Source organism: Leucopleurus acutus (genome assembly GCF_964270905.1).
Source record: "Leucopleurus acutus genome assembly, chromosome: 13".
In the NCBI taxonomy this organism is placed as follows: domain Eukaryota; kingdom Metazoa; phylum Chordata; class Mammalia; order Artiodactyla; family Delphinidae; genus Leucopleurus; species Leucopleurus acutus.
The window spans coordinates 13737193-13755500 of NC_139155.1; the positions used below are offsets into that span (position 1 = coordinate 13737193).

Below are 18308 nucleotides of genomic sequence, written 5' to 3' on the forward strand. Positions count from 1 at the left end.
GTTGGTCTAACTGAATGACGAGAGCAGGGGGGCTTGTGTTTAACGTTACAAAACGTAGGTGAAACATGGAGATAAGGACTTAAAATTTGAAAACTGAGGATATTTCTCACAGAAGAAGGCAGAAGCCAGAGTCCTGAAACTCCAACTAATGTACTAAGCAAGTCAGATATGGCGAGATGCAGAGGATGAAGATTCCTGCTCTCTATGAGATGACAGCCTTCTGGAAAGAAAAATCATGTACCCCAAATTAAGAATCTGGGAAAGGGATGATGGTGGTACACCTGGGATGAATGAAAAAACATTCTGCTGGAGGATCAGAAATGACTTTGTGAGGCAAGTACAGCTAACGTTGGGCAAGCAACACCTTTGGGTAGGAAGTGAAGTGAGGATGCACAGAAACACAGCGTCCTTCCATGTGGCTTCAAGGCGTGGGCAGTCCCACGTCAGAAGAAAGTGCTTGACAGCAAAGCCCGAGCAGGGAGGAAGGAAGATGCCAACACGGAATGCACATCATAGTCAACAGGCAAAAAGGAGCCTCGGGGACTAACAGAGCTGGGCTCTGCAGTTAATCAGAAAGCTGTGTGAAGGACAGAATGACAGCAGAGCAATTAGAGATAAGAAAAGCCAACAAAGGCCAGAAAATAAAAGCCTTGGAGAAAGAAGAGGAGGAGAAAAATACCAGGAAAAGACAATGCCTGTGATCTTGATTTTTAAAAATACTGGTGAATGTTTACTTTCACTTTTTAAAGATATATCTTACACCTTAAATCTAAGGCTCTTATTTCTTTTTAATAAAACTGTCAGAGTAACTTTAATGTGATACAATTTTTAACACTTGGCAAACCATGCAGTATATACTGAAAACAGTACATTCCCTTAATTCAGACAAACACAGACATGGGTATAGCTTCCCTTAAATTGGCAAACCTGCCATTAAGTTGTTCCAAAGATCAATTTTCATTCTTTCCAAAAGATCATTTAACATAGTATGAGATATCTTTTTGTGTGATGAGAGTAGCTTACTTTGAAGGTGTACTCCCAATATTTGTCAGCCCTTTTTCTCTGGACTCCTTTCAACATTATCTTCTCAATGTGTACAGCTGAAAGAAAGAAAACATGCTGACTTGTTCTACAGAGACTAGATACATATTTCAGTTACCCAACCTGACAAAGCCAAACGATTAAGCTATTTATCTTCATCTTTACTACTAGCCTTAATCATGAAATAAAACAAAAAAACCCCAGAAGCACAGCAATGTGCTGTCCATCCATGAAGTAATTTGTTTCTATATCCACTAAGCATGCTGAATGGCTGAAGTCATTTCAAGCACTCTGCTAAGCACCAAAGATAAATAATAAAAGGCGCCTGCAGTGAAGATTATTTTTCTAGATGAAATCTTCAGAACTGTTAATTCAAATTACCACAAATACAGCACTTTAGAGTCATTCAGTTATTTATGCATATTAGGTGTAAACTAGAAAATGTTTTTTGGTTTTTTTTAAATTGGGGGGGAGAAAACCCTTCAAAAGTAACATGAACTGGTAAAAATTTCCTTCCAATTGAGAATTTAAAAATTGTTTTTTCTGAATGTGACCCTTAATATCATATAACAGTAACACAAACTTAACATTATAATAAACTATGATGGTTCACTGTAGCAACATTTTTCACAATTTATTATACAGATAAAATAGTGATTATAAATTACATTAATGGCTTAAGAACAATTACTCTGAATTGAACTAGATAAGATGGTCAGCTTACTCGTGAAGTAATAAGCAAAAGTGCAAATCCCCAAACTACTCATTTCATACATCCTTCAGTAAAGTTATCACCTTAGCAAGTAAATCTCTTTACAAATTGAAAAGAGCCAGTCTACTAAGCATAATATAAGGACTTAAGGGAAAAAAAAAAAAAAGATTGTTGCTCACAGTGTAAGTAGAAGAAATAGTCATGAAGATGATAAAGGTCACAGGGAAGAAGTTAGGAAAGTGACTCAACAGAAGGTCACTGTTGGATTCAGGGGACAGGAGATGGAGAAGAAAAGGGAAGGACTCACTCTGCCTTAAAAGAAGAAGTTAAAATAGGCGAAGTAGAATATACAAAGTAACAAAAGTATACAGGAAGAACTAAGATTGCTGTAGATCACAGAAGGTGGGCACTGAGAAAGCAGGAAACATAAGACTACAGAAATTTGCTGGTAAACAGGTATAATAAACTAAGGAGATACCATTACCAGTATTTTGTGTTAACTTTCCAAATGTGTAATGTTTGGTGGCCTGCTTCTGGACCAATTTCCCTTGGTGGGTGAGAAATGTTGAGAATGGGATAAAAGAAAATCTCAGAAGCCAGGTGAGAAGCCTTCAACTGCTCACAACTGCTGCAGTATGATAAAAGCCAAAGTGGGGAAGTGAGAGAGTCTGCTGTTTCCAAAAGCTGTTCTATTAAATTATGTGAAGGATGATGCTATTAAATAAAAACCACCTGAACTAATCAATGTTCCAAAATATGAAGCAGCTTTACTTCTAGGGAAGGGGACCACTGGGGCAGTGTGGGTACGGGAACACGGCTATGGCTTCAGCCTTGACTTCAAGTTATACCTGCTGTGATCTATCAGAATCAAGATGAGGAAAACAAAGGAGTATGTGGTGAGGAATGGCTGATAACGGGAGATCCCCTAACCCTCATAAATTAAAACTGAAAAGCATGGACTATGTACATTTGTTTACAAATTAAGAATAAAGGAAAAACCATCTATGACTACGTTACAGTTAATTGTTACCTTTTTGATGTAGTCTTTATGTTTTTTTTTTAATATCTTTACTTTTTTTAAAAAAAGGACCTTCACGGCAAAACCAAACTCTGCTCTAGGTTACTGGCAGGCTCACTGAGCCTGGCTGAAGCAGTTCATTCATGATTCGAGTAGTTTAATAGTCTTGAATAGAAGTGGTAATTCTGTAAACATTTTCTAAACATTAAACATTCACACCTATTTTTCCTCCGTGAGGAAAAATGCATTACATGAAAGGATTATTACTGGAATTAAAAGGAAGCAAAACGACATCAATTCAAAGCTGTTATAACTGAGTGTGATGCTAACTGTACATCCTTCACCTTTCCAAGACCACCCAGGTGGCAGTCAACATTTGCCATTTCAAATTTCCCTCAATACAGGTTAACGGACTCCCCAGATGTGAGGAGAAGAGAATATCTGAACTCATTTCTTTTCAGGTGGCAATGTCCTTTCACTCCTCCACCCAGTCCCCCTGAAAACTGCATTACTGCAGGAAGAACGGGCTTGTAAGGAATTTCTTCACTCTCTTGCAGTGAACTTCTGTAAAATTAATTCCTTCAGTAGACACTGAGCACGTTCTACAGATAAAGCACTATGCTAATACTCTGGGAGTACGTTAAGGTCTTTGTCCTCCAGAAGTATGCAATCAGATTTAAGACAAGGGACCACAAGGCAGAACCATGTAAGCATGGGCTGGGACAGGCCAGGGGCTGCAGAGCCAGAGCCCAGACACAGAGTCAAGGAAGTGGGAGGGCTGGCATTTGAGCTAAACCCAGGACCTGTAGGATTTCTCTACTTCAAAAAGGAGAAAGAGGAGTGAGTTAACCAATGTCAGTAGTGCTCTGCAATCTTTTCGTGTACAGATGTTTTAAAGTTGAGGAAAAACACAGCATACCTTCTCGCTGGGTTCTATGAGGTGCCACAGTAAGTCCATCATGAGGTATCGGGGCTTGTTCCATTAAACTGGCCTCATTACTTTGCATATAATCACCATGAGCAGAGTCATTCTAGAGGAGAAAGAGGGGCACATGTTAATCTATATCAGAGACTAAGAATAGTGAATGCCACAAAAATAAACCAGATTAAAGTCCTACTTTTAATAGCAATAATTTTAATAGCAATTTTTAGAGATAAAATAGGTGATTACACATTAAGAGCAGAAAGGTACAGTGTCAGAGCAGTGGGGAAAGAAGTATCAATATTTATCTTCATTTAATGGCAATATTCTATCCATTATTTACTGTCCCAGTTTCCTGGGACACCTTGCAAACTGCTATTCAGAACTGCCAATGATGTCAATTCTTTACCTAAGTGAACCAGGATCGAAGAAATAAATATAAAAAGATGGTACCCTTTATGCTATTCCCCAGATGTAAGGGTATTTGTATTTTTTATATAATTATGCAATTTTTATTCATTATTTGGTCTTAGTGACAGTCTAACAAGACGCTTTGTTAGCAAAAGTATCATCAATACACAATTCTAAACAAGAATGTGCGTGGACAATGACCTTACTATTAATGTTAAACCATCTAATAGCAACCGGGTGCTCTAAATCTGAATTTGCTCAGCCAATCGCTACCATTAGTGAACTAGAGGTAAGTTTCACCCCAGAACTGCTACTTGGAGTAATGAAGAGCATGCTAATCTTACACACAGCTCTCAGAATTCAAGTATTGTCTTCTATATATTGTTACTCTAACCCACTGGGTAAGCCAAAAATTAAAACAGCTTTATCACAGTTCTTTTTCACAACTCACACCTTATCCTCCCCTTTATGTTCAGAATCTCAAAACACTACTCAGACCCAAATTATCTCAGTTACAGGAACCAATTACAATTTTGCAAATCTGCAATAAATAATATACGTTAATTTTTTGAACTGTATAGCGAAATGAAGTAAACAGAAGACCCTAAACTTTCCAAGAATCCTAATTTAAAGACACAGACACAGAGAATGGACTTGAGGACACGGGGAAGCAGAAGCGTAAGCTGGGACGAAGTGAGAGAGTGGCATGGACATATATACACTACCAAATGTAAAACAGATAGCTAGTGGGAAGCAGCCGCATAGCACAGGGAGATCAGCTCGGTGCTTTGTGACAACCTAGAGGGGTGGGATAGGGAGGGTGGGAGGGAGACGCAAGAGGGAGGGGATATGGGGATATATGTATATGTATAGCTGATTCACTTTGTTATACGGCAGAAACTAACACGCCATTGTAAAGCAATTATACTCCAATAAAGAAGTTTAAAAAATATATTTTGTTCTATAGTCTCATCATTCATTCTGGCCTGTCAATGAGTGTGGGTTGCCAGTTGACACCTCTATTTCTAGGAATAAGGCATCATAATAGGTACTCCTGGGAGCAAAGCTTCAGCCTTATAGTATGTCTTGTTCTAGAAACCCAAGGAAATAAAGACTGTCTACACAGAAACACTTAAGAAGGGGAGCACCGACCCCTTAAGTCAACATCCAACTTTCGAATGGCATTCACCAACTTTCAATATTACTGAATAAAAAAAAAGTGGATACAGGAATTCTTCTAACAATAACAAAATCATGTATTTCCTAACCCAAACCATATAATCATTTACTACAAAGTAATACAACCACGTTGGCCTAAAATTGCTGTAAATACGTCAAAAATCAATATAAATAAAGCACTGTAATCCTCTCAAATACTTGTGTAAACTGGAAGTTTAGCTTAATAGGTCAACCATTTTATAGAGAGTATTTTCCACACTGTTCATATGTAGTTCATGAATTAAAAATAACACCTTTAAATATAAATGAATGCAAAATATAAAAGAAACAACAGTTTTCATTAGGGAAATGCGAAGCAAAACTACAATGAGATACCACTTCATACCCATCAGAATGGCTATTATCCAAAAAATGGACAAGTACTGGTGAAGATGTGGAGAAATCGGAGCCCTTGTGCATTGCTGGTGGGAGTGTAAAACAGTGCAGCCACTGTGGAAGACAGTACAGCAGTTCCTCAAAAAAATAAAATTATCATATGATCCAGCAATTCCACTCCTAGGTATATACCCAAAAGAACTGAAAGCAGAGGCTCAAGCAGATAATTAGTACTCCAATGTTCATAGCAGCATTATGAACAATAGCCAAAAGGTGGAAACAATTCAAATGTCCACTGATGAACAGATAAACAAAATGTGGTATATATACAGCTGAACATTACTCAGCCTTAAAAAGGAACAAAATTGACACATGGATGAATCTTGAGGGCATTATGCTAAGTGAAATAAGCCAGACACAAAAAGACAAATACTGTATGATTCTACTTATATGGGGTACCTTAGAGTAGTCAAATGCATGGAGAAGGTAGAATGGTGGCTACCAGGGGCTTCAGAGAGAGGGGAACGAGGGGTAGCTGCTTAATGGATACAGAGGTTCAGTGCGGGATAAAAGAAAAGTTCTGGAGGTGGATGGTGGTGATGGTTGCACAACGGTGTGATCGTACTTACTGCCAATGAACTGTACACTCAAAAAAGGTTAAAACAGCAAATTTTGTTATTATATTTTACCACAATAAAAAATTAAGAAGAATAATTTTATCATGTTGTCTCCACAAATTTTATATTGAAGCAATTGTGTGAAAGTAGTTTGCTTCACAATCAAAATCACATTTTTAAAGCCTGAAGTTACTTTAAAGAACACAATTTAAAAACCAAGTAAAAAGCCTCCTAGTTTAATAAGATAGGCAGAAAAACGGTATTTGACCAAGGACTGAAGTTCGTCAACCCATGAAATATCTACTAATTAAGTTTTCTGCCCCCTCCCAACACCAAGTCTCAGCATGTACCAAAGCTATAAAATCATTTAGACTAAATTTAGAAACTATAAAATTTTAAATTTTATTAATTTAACAAAAATTTAATGCCTCATGAGCTACAGAGATCAGAATCACGGTGTTTATTGGTCCCAGCGTGAACGGTGGTCAGTTCTGCCGTTTCCCCTCTCCTTGTCACGCGTGCTTTGCTCTGCGTAGAGGAAGGTGCCATAAAATCTGAGAACTACTGGTTCAATGGAATCGTACAGGAAGGAATTATGCCCACTTTTTCTATTAAGTTCAGATTCCCATGCAAATGCAATATAGATGACATGCCAGAATTGGCATTTTACAAAAAGAATCAGGACCAAGTGGAAAGTGGGAGAATTTTCTCTGCTTGGATTAAGAAGACGAAGTTTAAAAATTCTAAGCCGGCAAAAGAATGCACAGGAACAAAAAGAGCATTGGTATGTGTGTGCCCTTCTCCTTTCTATAACTCATTTGAGTGTGTAAAGCTTTTTCTGACCTATGGCGTGCTCCTGGTTAGCTCAAATCCACATGTCACGTAATATATCTCGTTCATTCTAGAGATTGCTCAGATTTCAATTTTACGCATGTAGAGCCATCACAATTACATACTTGAGATCTCTTAAATGTGGAGAAAGTTTGTGAAATAGTCAAGTGACTGGACAGTCCTAAAAAGATTCTTCTCTGAAAATACATCATTAGAACAAAGATCACACTGGTCTCATTTTACTTTAACAAAGGTCAAACTGTAGGTTTATTTTAGCTCATCTACCAATGTTCTACACATTCCCTCTTGTCCTTTGATGCGGACTGTACATTTTAAAATACCAAGACATTCTTTCTAAGAAAGAAACAAAAAACAAAAGCAGAAAATGAATTTCTTAGTTGTTTTTTTTTTTTTTACTAATTTTACTAACTTCAGAAGTTTTTACACTCATCAAATCAGACTTAGAATTTAACACTAGTATATATAACAACAACACCTTATTAAGCTTTTGTGGTAGATGAAAGATAGCCAAAAATACTTTTGATACTCCTCCCACTGAAAGGTGGGTCTAATTACCAACCAGTGGATCTGGGCTGACTTTAGAGACCTGACTGACCAGTAGGATGGGATGGAAAGGATGTTCCTGGATGGCTATAGATAGGTCATAAGAAGCCTTGCAGCTGGGCCTCTGGGAACACTTGCTCTTGGAGTCCTGAACCAGCCTGTGAGGAGTGCAATTCTCCTGAGGCTGCCATGCCAGAGACCATGCAGAGAGAGGAGAGGGGTAGAGATGCCCCCAGTCCCCAGCTGTGTCTCCAGACATCCTGGAGTAGAGACAAGTCGCCCCTGCTGTTAGTTACCTGTCTAAATTCCTGGGCCACAGAATTATGAGAAATAATAATAAAATGGCTGTTGCTTTAAGCCACTAAGTTTTGGGGTAATCTGTTACAGTTCTAGGTTTTAGATTCTCTTCTTTAAATAACCAGGATTGTACCTAAAGCATATGCTATTATTTAAGCAAGATTCATAGAAAGTCTTCCTTTGAATGTCAGAAAATGATTCATTATTAGAAACATTACTGAGATGTCAAATTTCATCTCTTTTGGTAGAAGAAGAGGGAAGAAGCTGAGGCGAATTTAAGAATTATTGTCTGTCTCTTTAATTGAGAGGATGTGGTAGAAAAGCAGATATCTGTCTCATCTTTACTCAATGAAACAGTATAACCCAACCCAAAGAAATGCCTTGAATCAATCTATAGCATCTGATAAAAGGCAAGTTCTGGTGTGAGAAGAAACATGGATGGTAAATGTATTAAAGTTATGCCGCAAAGAACAAAACTGACCCAACAGTGCAGAAAGGAGGGAGCAATGAATCAGCAGCTTAGAAACAGTATGCCATTTGGGTTTCTGCTATGGATTTCAATATGGATTTCTGCTATGATCATGGACTCACTTCCTATGTAATTTACTGTTTAACTAGAAATGTGCGAATAAGGCGATTCAGCAAGACGAGTGTGGTAGAATTCACTATGTTAAAGCATGGGTAAGCGCACTCTAGTTATTGAATGTGGGAGGAAGTGCTAAACTATGTACTGAATCCGTGTATACACTTTGCCATCACAGCCCACAGACCAGACCTGGCTCTGTTAAATTCTTCCTAACATGACATCTCTGAACTGACAGCGGCTACCTCTGTAGAGCAGGAGTGGCCTGGAACTGGGTGCATCAAACAAAGATGGGAGTGGGAAACTTGATTCACTGTAACTTTCTATGTATTCTGGGGAACTCTGAATTTATTACAAATAAAAAACATTAAAATTGTCGATGTCATCGTCTTTTCTAGAGAACTGCTCTTGTAGGATGCACAATTAGGGAAGATCTAGCAGAAGAACACTGATACAAAAGCCTACTGGGGATGAGGGGAGTATAGAATGAAAGAAGTGAGGGCAGCAGTTTTTACCTGGATGTGATGTTTACGAAACTCCCTTTGTGTTTCTGCTCTTTGAACCTCAATGGCGCCATCTGTAGCTGATAGGTGGACTGGTGAAAAAATATAAACTGTATTGGACTAGAAAGGTATAGAATGCAGGGAGTAGTGGTAATGGCTTCTGGCCTAGACCAAAGCTGGGGTGCCCCCCTCTTTAACATCAGCGTCTGTTTCCTTTACCAACCTTCTGCTCTCCTACCACAGAAGGGGAAAGATCTCTTCTTTTACCCTGGAATTAGGAGGCTGAACAAGAGCTGCTACATCCCTGGGCTAGCAGCCCCCAGATTTTTAAATCCCCACTTTGCCAGAATGTTTCTTGGGTGAGTTGAAAAGAACGCACCCATGAGCATGGGTACAAAAGGATCTAACGAGGATGTGTCTCTCCTCCCTAGCCTGTATATGACCGAACTGCCCTCTCCTACACAGCCCCACCCCACAGGAGACACCAAAGGATCTTGGTAGGAGGTGAGCCTGGGCTCAGGAGCCTGACCGCCAAATGGCACTGCACGGACTTCTAGCTGAAGCACAGCCTTCACCCCCAGTGGAGAAATGTTCCTGGGACCATGTGGAAATTGTAGCTTATAAAGCTTATGAAGCATCCTTGACAGAAAGTGACTTATAGGTCGGTAATTATTAGTGTTGGGAAACACTGCATTAGGACTTGTGTTCAATACCAACTGGGAGAACAGGCACCTTCCCCAAACTAACAAAACCACTCAACATCACCCTCTCTGTAAGTGTTTGATCTCTTTCCTGAGGAAGTCTTCTCCAAACACCACAGCACTGTGGCTGACACACGACCATGCTGTTCCTTCCAGGACCACTAGAGAATTTCAAGCATTTGATACCCAAAACAAAAATCAGTTATACTGAGGGAACATTATGCTTCCTAACACTCCCAATTTAAACGTTCCTAACAAGAAACATAAAAACCCCACAATTCTTAGATTATAAACTGCTCACTTGAGTGACCAAAGTTTTTAACTTTCAGATCATAAGCAAGGTACTATCTCAATTCCACATCTGGCTCCCACCACCCCTCAAGCAAATCACGGATCAGAGATCAACACTGGGCGACAGTAACTACGATTACCCAAACAATAATACAGTTTGTAAGTTGTGACTTTCTCCATCCTATCAAAACATCACCCATAGGTTTGCACCAATATGCACCCCTACACACAAAAGCTTAGTTAATTTAGGGAGTGCTGTACATAACACACGACCTGATTTTGAAAGAATAATTAATAAGCACAACTATTCAGCATTCACTCATTGAAGCTTCAGTTCAAATCTATACTGTTCCATGCTTTCTACCTAAAGGAACAATTCCTTCTATTATTTCCAAAACAACTGTGCCTATACTACATGGCTGCAAGTAACCATAAGGTAGCTGATAATTCACCAACCCCCCCCCACCAAAAAAAAATCACTTCCTGATGCACTTTGTCTTACAGCAATTAATCATAATGGTATTTTTCAGAGCTATATTTTTGTTTGTTTGTTTGTTTGTTTTTGTTTTTGTGGTATGCGGGCCTCTCACTGTCGTGGCCTCTCCCGTTGCAGAGCACAGCCTCCGGACGCGCAGGCTCAGCGGCCATGGCTCACGGACCCAGCCGCTCCGCGGCACGCGGGATCCTCCCGGACCAGGGCATGAACCCGTGTCCCCTGCATCGGCAGGCGGACTCTCAACCACTGCGTCACCAGGGAAGCCCTCAGAGCTATATTTGAAATATCCTAAGCATACGAAATTTTGACTGAACACTTACAATATATGCAATGTTGACAAAAAAATGAGACGTGATGCCTGAGTCTTTGGGGAACTTATAAAATTGACCTTCCCTCCTGGATTTTAAGTTAAAAATAACTCAAAGTAAAAGGAAAAAAAAAAAGAATCATAGGATACGTAGCGAAATTGTAACACAGAATATACATGCTACTGGAATGCAGAGGCAGTGAAGAGTCTTAGGAGAAGATTACCACACGGACAATTCCAGAGAACAACATGCAAGAGGTGGTGGCATGAGTCAGCCTTGAATAAAAGAACAGACGTGAGAGGAAGGAGCAGAAGAAAGATTTTGAGTCCAAAGACCTAGTAGAGACCACGTCCCATCAGTCACTGTAAGAAAACATGGTATGATTAAATATTGCTTTAGGAAGATGTATCTAGCAATGGTATCCAACAGGTAAGAAGTGGGAAGGCTGAAAGCAAGGGAATCAGAGGTAAAAGTCCCAAAACAGAATGGTGTCAGCAAGGATGAGAAAAGGGGGGAGCCAGCATATGAGGGGTGGAAAGGATTAAGATTATCAAGCAAATCAGAGTGACTAGGAATATGATGGTACCATTGAGAAAACTGGATGAGTCTGGAAGATCTTTTTTTTTTTACAAATCAGTGATGCATTCTTTTCATACATATGAATTTAAAGTGACAGTGAACATTTCAGGGAGACACACAAATTTCCACTTGCTCCCACTGCAACCAGTTTCTTTCATCTGACCTTCAAGGCCCTCTGTAACCCAACCCCTATCATCTCTTCAGGCTTCTGTATTTCTGTTCATCCACTGCAACCAAATTGTGCTATCCACTCTTGGAACCATCAATAGACAGATGGGTGACCTATCTCACTCGTGTTTACCAAGCATTTTCATGTACGTTATCACGTTCATCTTCACGGCAGTTACATGCAATAAATGGTGATGAGATCCCTATTCAATACTAGGCAGTCTGAAACGTGAAAGGCCAAATAACTTGCAAAAATGACCTCTTCAAAACCTAAACCTGACCTCAAATGATTTCTTGAATGAGCATTAAACAGGCCCAATGAACTAAGACATTTAGAAGGGCATTAAAGCCAAATGTTCCCTGGAGCATAGGAAGAACAGAAGGAAACGGACTACCGAGCACCCAGCAGCTCTGCCACCTGTAACATAAACACCCGATTAGGCACTTCCCTTCTGGAGTGACTGTTTACACAGCCTGGATGAAGGTGGCTTGTGTAACAAAGCGCTCTCTGTGAAGAAAAGGAGTGCTGTGACAACACAGTCCTCCATAATGGAAAACACGGTTGATAAAAGTGAAACTCAGTCTGCTTTGAGGGTAGTTCAGGCTTTTTCTGCTTTTCTTAAAAAAAAAAAAAAAAAAAATTAAGCTTAATATTTCTCAAGAATAACAAAAATATTAAATATGCTTAAACATCGGCCAATTTAATAGCTTCTATAAAAAAGGCATAAAAATGTTTAATTATCCATGGATTCCAGGCTGCACTCTGAAATAAACGAAAAATTACATAACTTAACAAAACTGCAAAATAGCTTTACATCATCCTAACTAAATGTGAAAAAGATTTAAGCAGATTATGGTTGCACGGGAGTTCATGATAACCCAAATTCAAAATATGTATTTTCTCTATTCCCATCCCCAAATCCAATATGGGGAAAATACATATTTTAATGATTTGTGACCCAGAGAAATGCTTCCTTTGGGCTTATCTGTAGCATACCAGATCTTTACAATGTAAGAATTAACAAAACTGCCCCAAATGTGTCTCATACATCAGCTTAATTACTTAACCTTCCTGAACACCAATCAATTTAGAGGTATGGTAATAGAGAATACAGAAAATACTATCATGTATAGACTTCTATTAGGCTAAAAAAAAAAAAAAAAGAAAAGAAAAGAAAACCTACTCCTGAAAACAACTGATGTAACAATCTGGATGGCTGCATCTTAGTGGAAAAGAAAACGCACTGAATGTCATTCTCAAAGAATTTGTGCTCAAGACAATGTGAATTATTTTGCATCATATCTCCTTAATTCAATCACCATAACCTTAAAAATAAGTTATTATTCCCATTTTACAGATCAGAGTGAGGCTCACGGATTTAAGTGTCCTGGTTAATATTACAAAGTAAGTGGCAGAGCTGGAATTTAAGCCTCCAAGTCTAGTGCTATACTAAACATGGCTATCACTCTTCAAGGCTTTGATAGCCTCTACAACACACTTCCTGTCCCCTATCCCATAAAAAAACCCCACAAAAGGTAATTAAAAACAAACGATATATATTACATTAGTTAATTTGCAGAAAAATTAATGGTATATTAACTTACGGTATAAGTGAGATTTTCCCTGAGTTCTCCTTACCTGAGAAAACCACTGCAGAGAAAAATGTAAGTAACTGGAGGAGGATACCCAATAGCTCCCATTTGCTACTAAAATAATCACTGCTTAACTGTGATCTTCTAAAAGCCTCTCCCCAAAGGCATTTATTAAGTGAGCTGTTTGTATTCTTTGCTGCAGCCAAAGCAACCTAAAACTTCCCGTAAAAGTCATGGCTAGTATACCCTTACTCTAACAGAGAATTAAAAGACGATTAGCTCTACTTCATCCATTTAATATAGCTGATGCTTAAGACACTAGTGAAGAAATACAATTATTCCTAAGCAATGAAGAAGTTACAAGTATGGGTCTGAAAGGTTACTTCCGGGGCCAAAAAAGGCTGCCCCAAGAACTCCCCTTTGCCATTCCCAGAGTGCACCATGCAATCCACAGGGTTCTTCGCTCGATCCTTCAACTCCGCCTCGCCCAGTGAAGGCCTAAGGGACACCCCCTTGGAAGCGCGGCCCGTCCTCAGCCCGCTCCCTCGGGGGCGGGCCCAGCGCCAGTCACGTGGGAGGCGCGCGGCCGCCATCTTGCAGGGCGGGCGAGGGGAGGAACCCCGCAGGACCGGCCCCCAGTCGCCGTCCGCCGGTCCGCGGCGGCGCGTGACCGCGCGGCCCTCGGGCGCGAGCCTCGGGCACCTCCCTGCAGACTCGGAGGTGGGCCCTCCCTCCCCCTAGTGCATCGACGGTGCAAGGCCGCGGTACAGCTGGGTTGGACTGCAGTGAACAGGGATTGAAATCAATCCACCCCCATCTGCCGCCTCTAGAGAGAGAGCCTGGGAGCAATAAGATCCGCGGAAATGTCTTCAAGGCCAGAACAAGCCACAGCTGAGGGCCTCCGAGTCCACGCCAACAAGCAGAAAGTGTGGGGCAGTAACAATTTAGTGAGACTTAAGTGACTTGTTACGGTAACCCTAAACAACTACTGGAGAAAAAAAGTTCATCACAACACCAACGTCTAGAAATAGCTTTCAGTGTCACCTGTAGTGTGTGTATCCCCTATTATTTATTCCCCCACTTCTACTGATAGCCACAGCACAAGGCACTGCTTGAGAAGTAATGATGTGCTGAAATTAATGGCAGGATGCCCAGCGTCCCTCTGTCCACTCTTTCCAGCACTCACTGGTTGCCAGAAAAGGCCACACACTGCAGTCACGATAAAAATTTCATTACTGTGGTTTTCGTGCTTCTCTCTCCTTGTCTAGTCACCTTCCAACACATTATAAGCAAATTTTAAAGGCAAAAAAAAAAAAAAAAAGACTCAGCTTTAAAACCAGAAATCGGTTACCCTTGTTGGAACGATACGAATGGAATATAAACTGCTCCACTGTGGGACATTTTGATTATATCTACACTCTAAGGTTATCTTTACAATATATACTATTACAAGAAAACAATTTTTTTAAAGATATATAAGTACTGCTTCTGAGTTCAGACTTGCTTCTCTAAATTTAATGACGGGTGCAGGATTTTTTTGGAATTATTTTAGTGAGTAGGCTGAAGAGTGGTAAGGGCTTATACCATCAGTATACACAGTTGCATGCTAGTAGTAGACATTGGAAAATATTTCAAGCTCACCAAGAAAATTCTGGATACTAGCGTTACTACATCTGAGTTTGATAAAGTATGTCCTAAAACGTGAGTTAGTCACTTCACAGAAGCCTCGTTATAAAAAGGAGGGGTTCAGCCTAGATTATCCCTAAATCCCTTCCAGCCCCCAAATTCCTTTCATTCTATGGGTGCTGGGTCCACACAGCCATTAGAGAAATACAATGCCCAGTTTAAATTCCAAGGTATTGAACGTCAGCAGATATATAAGTTTAATTAACTTTCAAGCAAGGAGTGAAAAAACTCCCCCTTTCCATCCTGGAGATCACCTAAGTTAACACGGCATCCAAATAAATACTTTTTAAATAGTTGTGAACCACGAAAATAAACTTACTGTACAGGTTTTACTCTAAATAAAAGCTACTACTCCATAAGATTGTGACGCTCAAGGACTTTATATTGGGCCTAGATTATTATTAAATTGCTTTCGTGGCCAAATAAAATTATTTTCTTTAATGTTTGCGACAAATGACTTATCTTAATTCTCGTCTTCTACACTTTGGCGTTTAATAACTTTTTAGAAAACACTTATGCCTCAGTAAAGGACTAACAAACATCCCCGTACTCAAATGTGTAAGCACGACTCAAACCCGTTAGAAACTAGGACACGCCAGAGGCAAAGAGCATAACCAACCGCCCCAGGAGGGGTTTCTTTACCCAGACAACCAGCGCTACGACTTATCTAATTTGAGTCATTTCGCGGGTCTCCACATCTGACGTTTTTCTGGGAACATCAAGTTCTCTGAGCAGGAGCCAAAGACCCTACGACTCCCTCTAACTCAGGCATACACTGAGCAAAAAGAGCCCCTCTGTATCAAAGACAGGGCCACACGCCGGGAGCGCACCTTTAGGACGCCTCACCGAGGGGCAAGGCAGAGCTTTACAACGTGTGACCAGAGCGCCAGGAGGCAGGAAAGGGAAAGCTCAGCCCAGGGCTGACTGCGGCCAACACACAGGCTCCCCTAGCGCTTCGCCTTTCCCAGCACGTCGAGATGCTCAAAGCCAGAAAGGTCCCGAGACCCTTCATCCGAGAGGGGGACGGGGCTGAGAGCTCCATGTTTTCCGTGGCAACTCCGGCACGAAAGAGACTTCTAGAGCATTCTGTTATGGCGGGTACCCGTGTGTGTAGGGGCGGGGGGGTGGGGAGTGCAACTGAGCGGCCCAGCAAAACGCAGATTAGTGCTCTGGGGCTGGGAGCCTGGGCTGGGGATGCCGAGACACCTGCGCCGGGGTGAGGCTCGGTCAAGGGGCGTCCGAAAGGCAGGCGGGGGAGGCCGCCGGGGCAGTGACCGCCCCGCGGGCGTAGGGAGGCTGGCGCGCCTTACCTGGGCCCTGGGGCCGGCAAAGTTACACAGCTCCGCCTCCCCGTCTTCGGGGCTCCCGCGGAGCGCGGCGCGGAGCCTCTCCAGGTGCTCCCTCAGGGTGACCCGCTGGTGGAAGGAGAACGCCGGGTGCAGCGAGGCCATGGTGAAGAGCAGCAGCAGTTCCTCCTGGGCCCTGAAGCCCAGCCCGCCGCAGGGCTGGGGCTCGGCGCCGCCGCCTTCCGGGCCGGAGCCGTCCTTCTCGGCGTCCTCCTCGTTGTCGCCGTCCTCGCCGGGCTCGTCCTCCGCGCCGCCCCGCGAGCCGTCGCCCCGGGCCACGCGCAGGCTCTTAAGCACCGAGTCCACCTGGGGCAGGAGGCGGTGCAGGCGGCCGGCGGCCTCACGGTTCTCGGAACCCAGCAGCGCCAGGTAGACGATGAGGCGCGAGCGCACTGCGGGCTCTCGGAAGTCGGCCAGCGGCCCCGGGTCCGAGAGACCGTTGGCCTTGGCCTCCGAGTCGCGCAGGTAGTGGTAGTCCTTGCGCGCCAGGTCCTCCAGGCACGAGCCGAGGAAGCGCAGCTCCAGCGGGTTGCACAGGTCCAGCAGCCCGCACATGAACTCCAGGCGCTGCGCCGAGCCCAGCACCAGCCCGAACCACTCATACACCCGCTCCTGCTCGCGCAGCGCCGCCGTGGGCCCGCCGCCGCCGCTCGGCATGCCCGCCCCCGCCGCCGATCCGCCAGCAACAGGCTGCCCGAGCCCCCCGGGTGGCGGCGGCGGCGGCGGCGGCGGCAGCGGGGGGCCCCGCGGCGGGCCCGAGAGCGGCGGCGGCGGGGGTCGGCAGTCGCGGCGACGGCGCGGCGGCGCCTTCGCGCCTGGCCGCGCGTCCGCCTCAGGCTCCTCCGCCTCGGGCGGCGGCTCCGCGGGGTGCGACGGCTTCAGCGGCAGCTTCATCCTCAGCATCCTCGGCTAAGGCGGCGCGGACATGCGAGCGGGGGCGGGAGGGAGGGGCCAGGAGGAGGGGCGGGGGCCGAGGCGGCGGCGCGGCCGTCAGGAGCGGGTCCCCTCCATGCCGCCGAGGGAGGGCCGGGGGCGGGTCTCGGCCGGCAAGGGGGGCGGTGGCCAGCCGGCGGGGTCGCTGGCGTAGTCTTCCCGGGCCGGAGGCGGGGCGTGCCCGCAGTGGCTCCTCCCTCTGGGCTCCGCGCCGGCTCTAGGAGCCCGGGTGCGGGTGGGAGCGAGAAAGCGAGCGAGCGTGTCCTCCTTCTGCCTCCCTCTCCCGTCGTCCGCACTGGGCTGTGGCGGCGGTACCTGAGCGGTTCCCTCGCGAACTGGTGCGGACCGATCGGCTGGGAGAAAAGGAGGAGCGGCTAGTCGGGGCGGAGACGCTTGCGGGCTCCACTTAGGCACTTCAGCCAATCAGCAGCCCGAGCCAATGGTTGCGTAGATCTCCCCGCCCCCGAGGCCCGCCTCTCTCCGAGAAGCCACGCCCAACTGGCCTTTAGGCGCCTTCCCTCTGGACGGCTTCCGCGCGGTCCTAATGTCTGGTGGTTGCCTGCGGGTCGGGGGGAGGACGCTGTGGGACCGTGGGTGGCGGCTAGATGGGCAGGAGCGCGGCGAGGAGGGTGCAAGCCCCACGTGTGAGGAGGGAAGTGGGGAATTGCACCTTTTCCAGAGGCCCGAGCACGGCTTGTGACTACCGACTCTGCCCTACCTCCTCACGGGGGCCGCCGCCCCAGAGCGCCGCCGGGTTCCCTTCGCGGCCGCGTGGTACGCGTCCCAGGAACCGGGCTTCCTCCGGAGGGAGCGCACTAACCCGCACTTCTTCGGTTCACAGCACGGCCGACTGTCGGGAAGTCAGCGACAGGACAGTTCCCACCACAGCTTTACCGGGATCTCTGTGTCGGCTCTCCGGAGTGCGGATCGGGGAACAGGGTGGGGAAGCTGGGCTGCGGCTGTGGGTTGGGGGGCCAGGACACCTCGATCCCGGGCGAGCGCTCACCCGGGGCGCGGGCGGCACGGGTCGACGCTGGGGGCGCAGGGGCGACCAGACCCACGGGAGTTCCACGGTCTCTGGACCGAGGCGGGACGCTCTGGTGTGGACGCCTCTGGCCTAACAGTTGCCTCTGGTCTGTAACGCTCTTTGGAAA

At 44.4% G+C, this 18308-nt stretch overlaps 1 protein-coding gene across 1 annotated transcript in view; it reads right to left on the reverse strand.

Moving 5' to 3' along the window:
• Positions 1 to 17201, reverse strand: part of ZCCHC2 (zinc finger CCHC-type containing 2) — a 48158-nt gene extending 30957 nt beyond the window's left edge. Inside the window, exons 1-3 of the mRNA XM_082852917.1 lie at positions 16186 to 17201; positions 3691 to 3802; positions 1024 to 1100 (exon numbers count right to left, since the gene is read on the reverse strand). Of these exons, the coding sequence (XP_082709043.1) occupies positions 1024 to 1100; positions 3691 to 3802; positions 16186 to 17124 (1128 nt within the window). The 5' untranslated portion in view covers positions 17125 to 17201. The remainder of the gene's footprint in view (positions 1 to 1023; positions 1101 to 3690; positions 3803 to 16185) is intronic.
• Positions 17202 to 18308: the final 1107 nt, after the last annotated feature.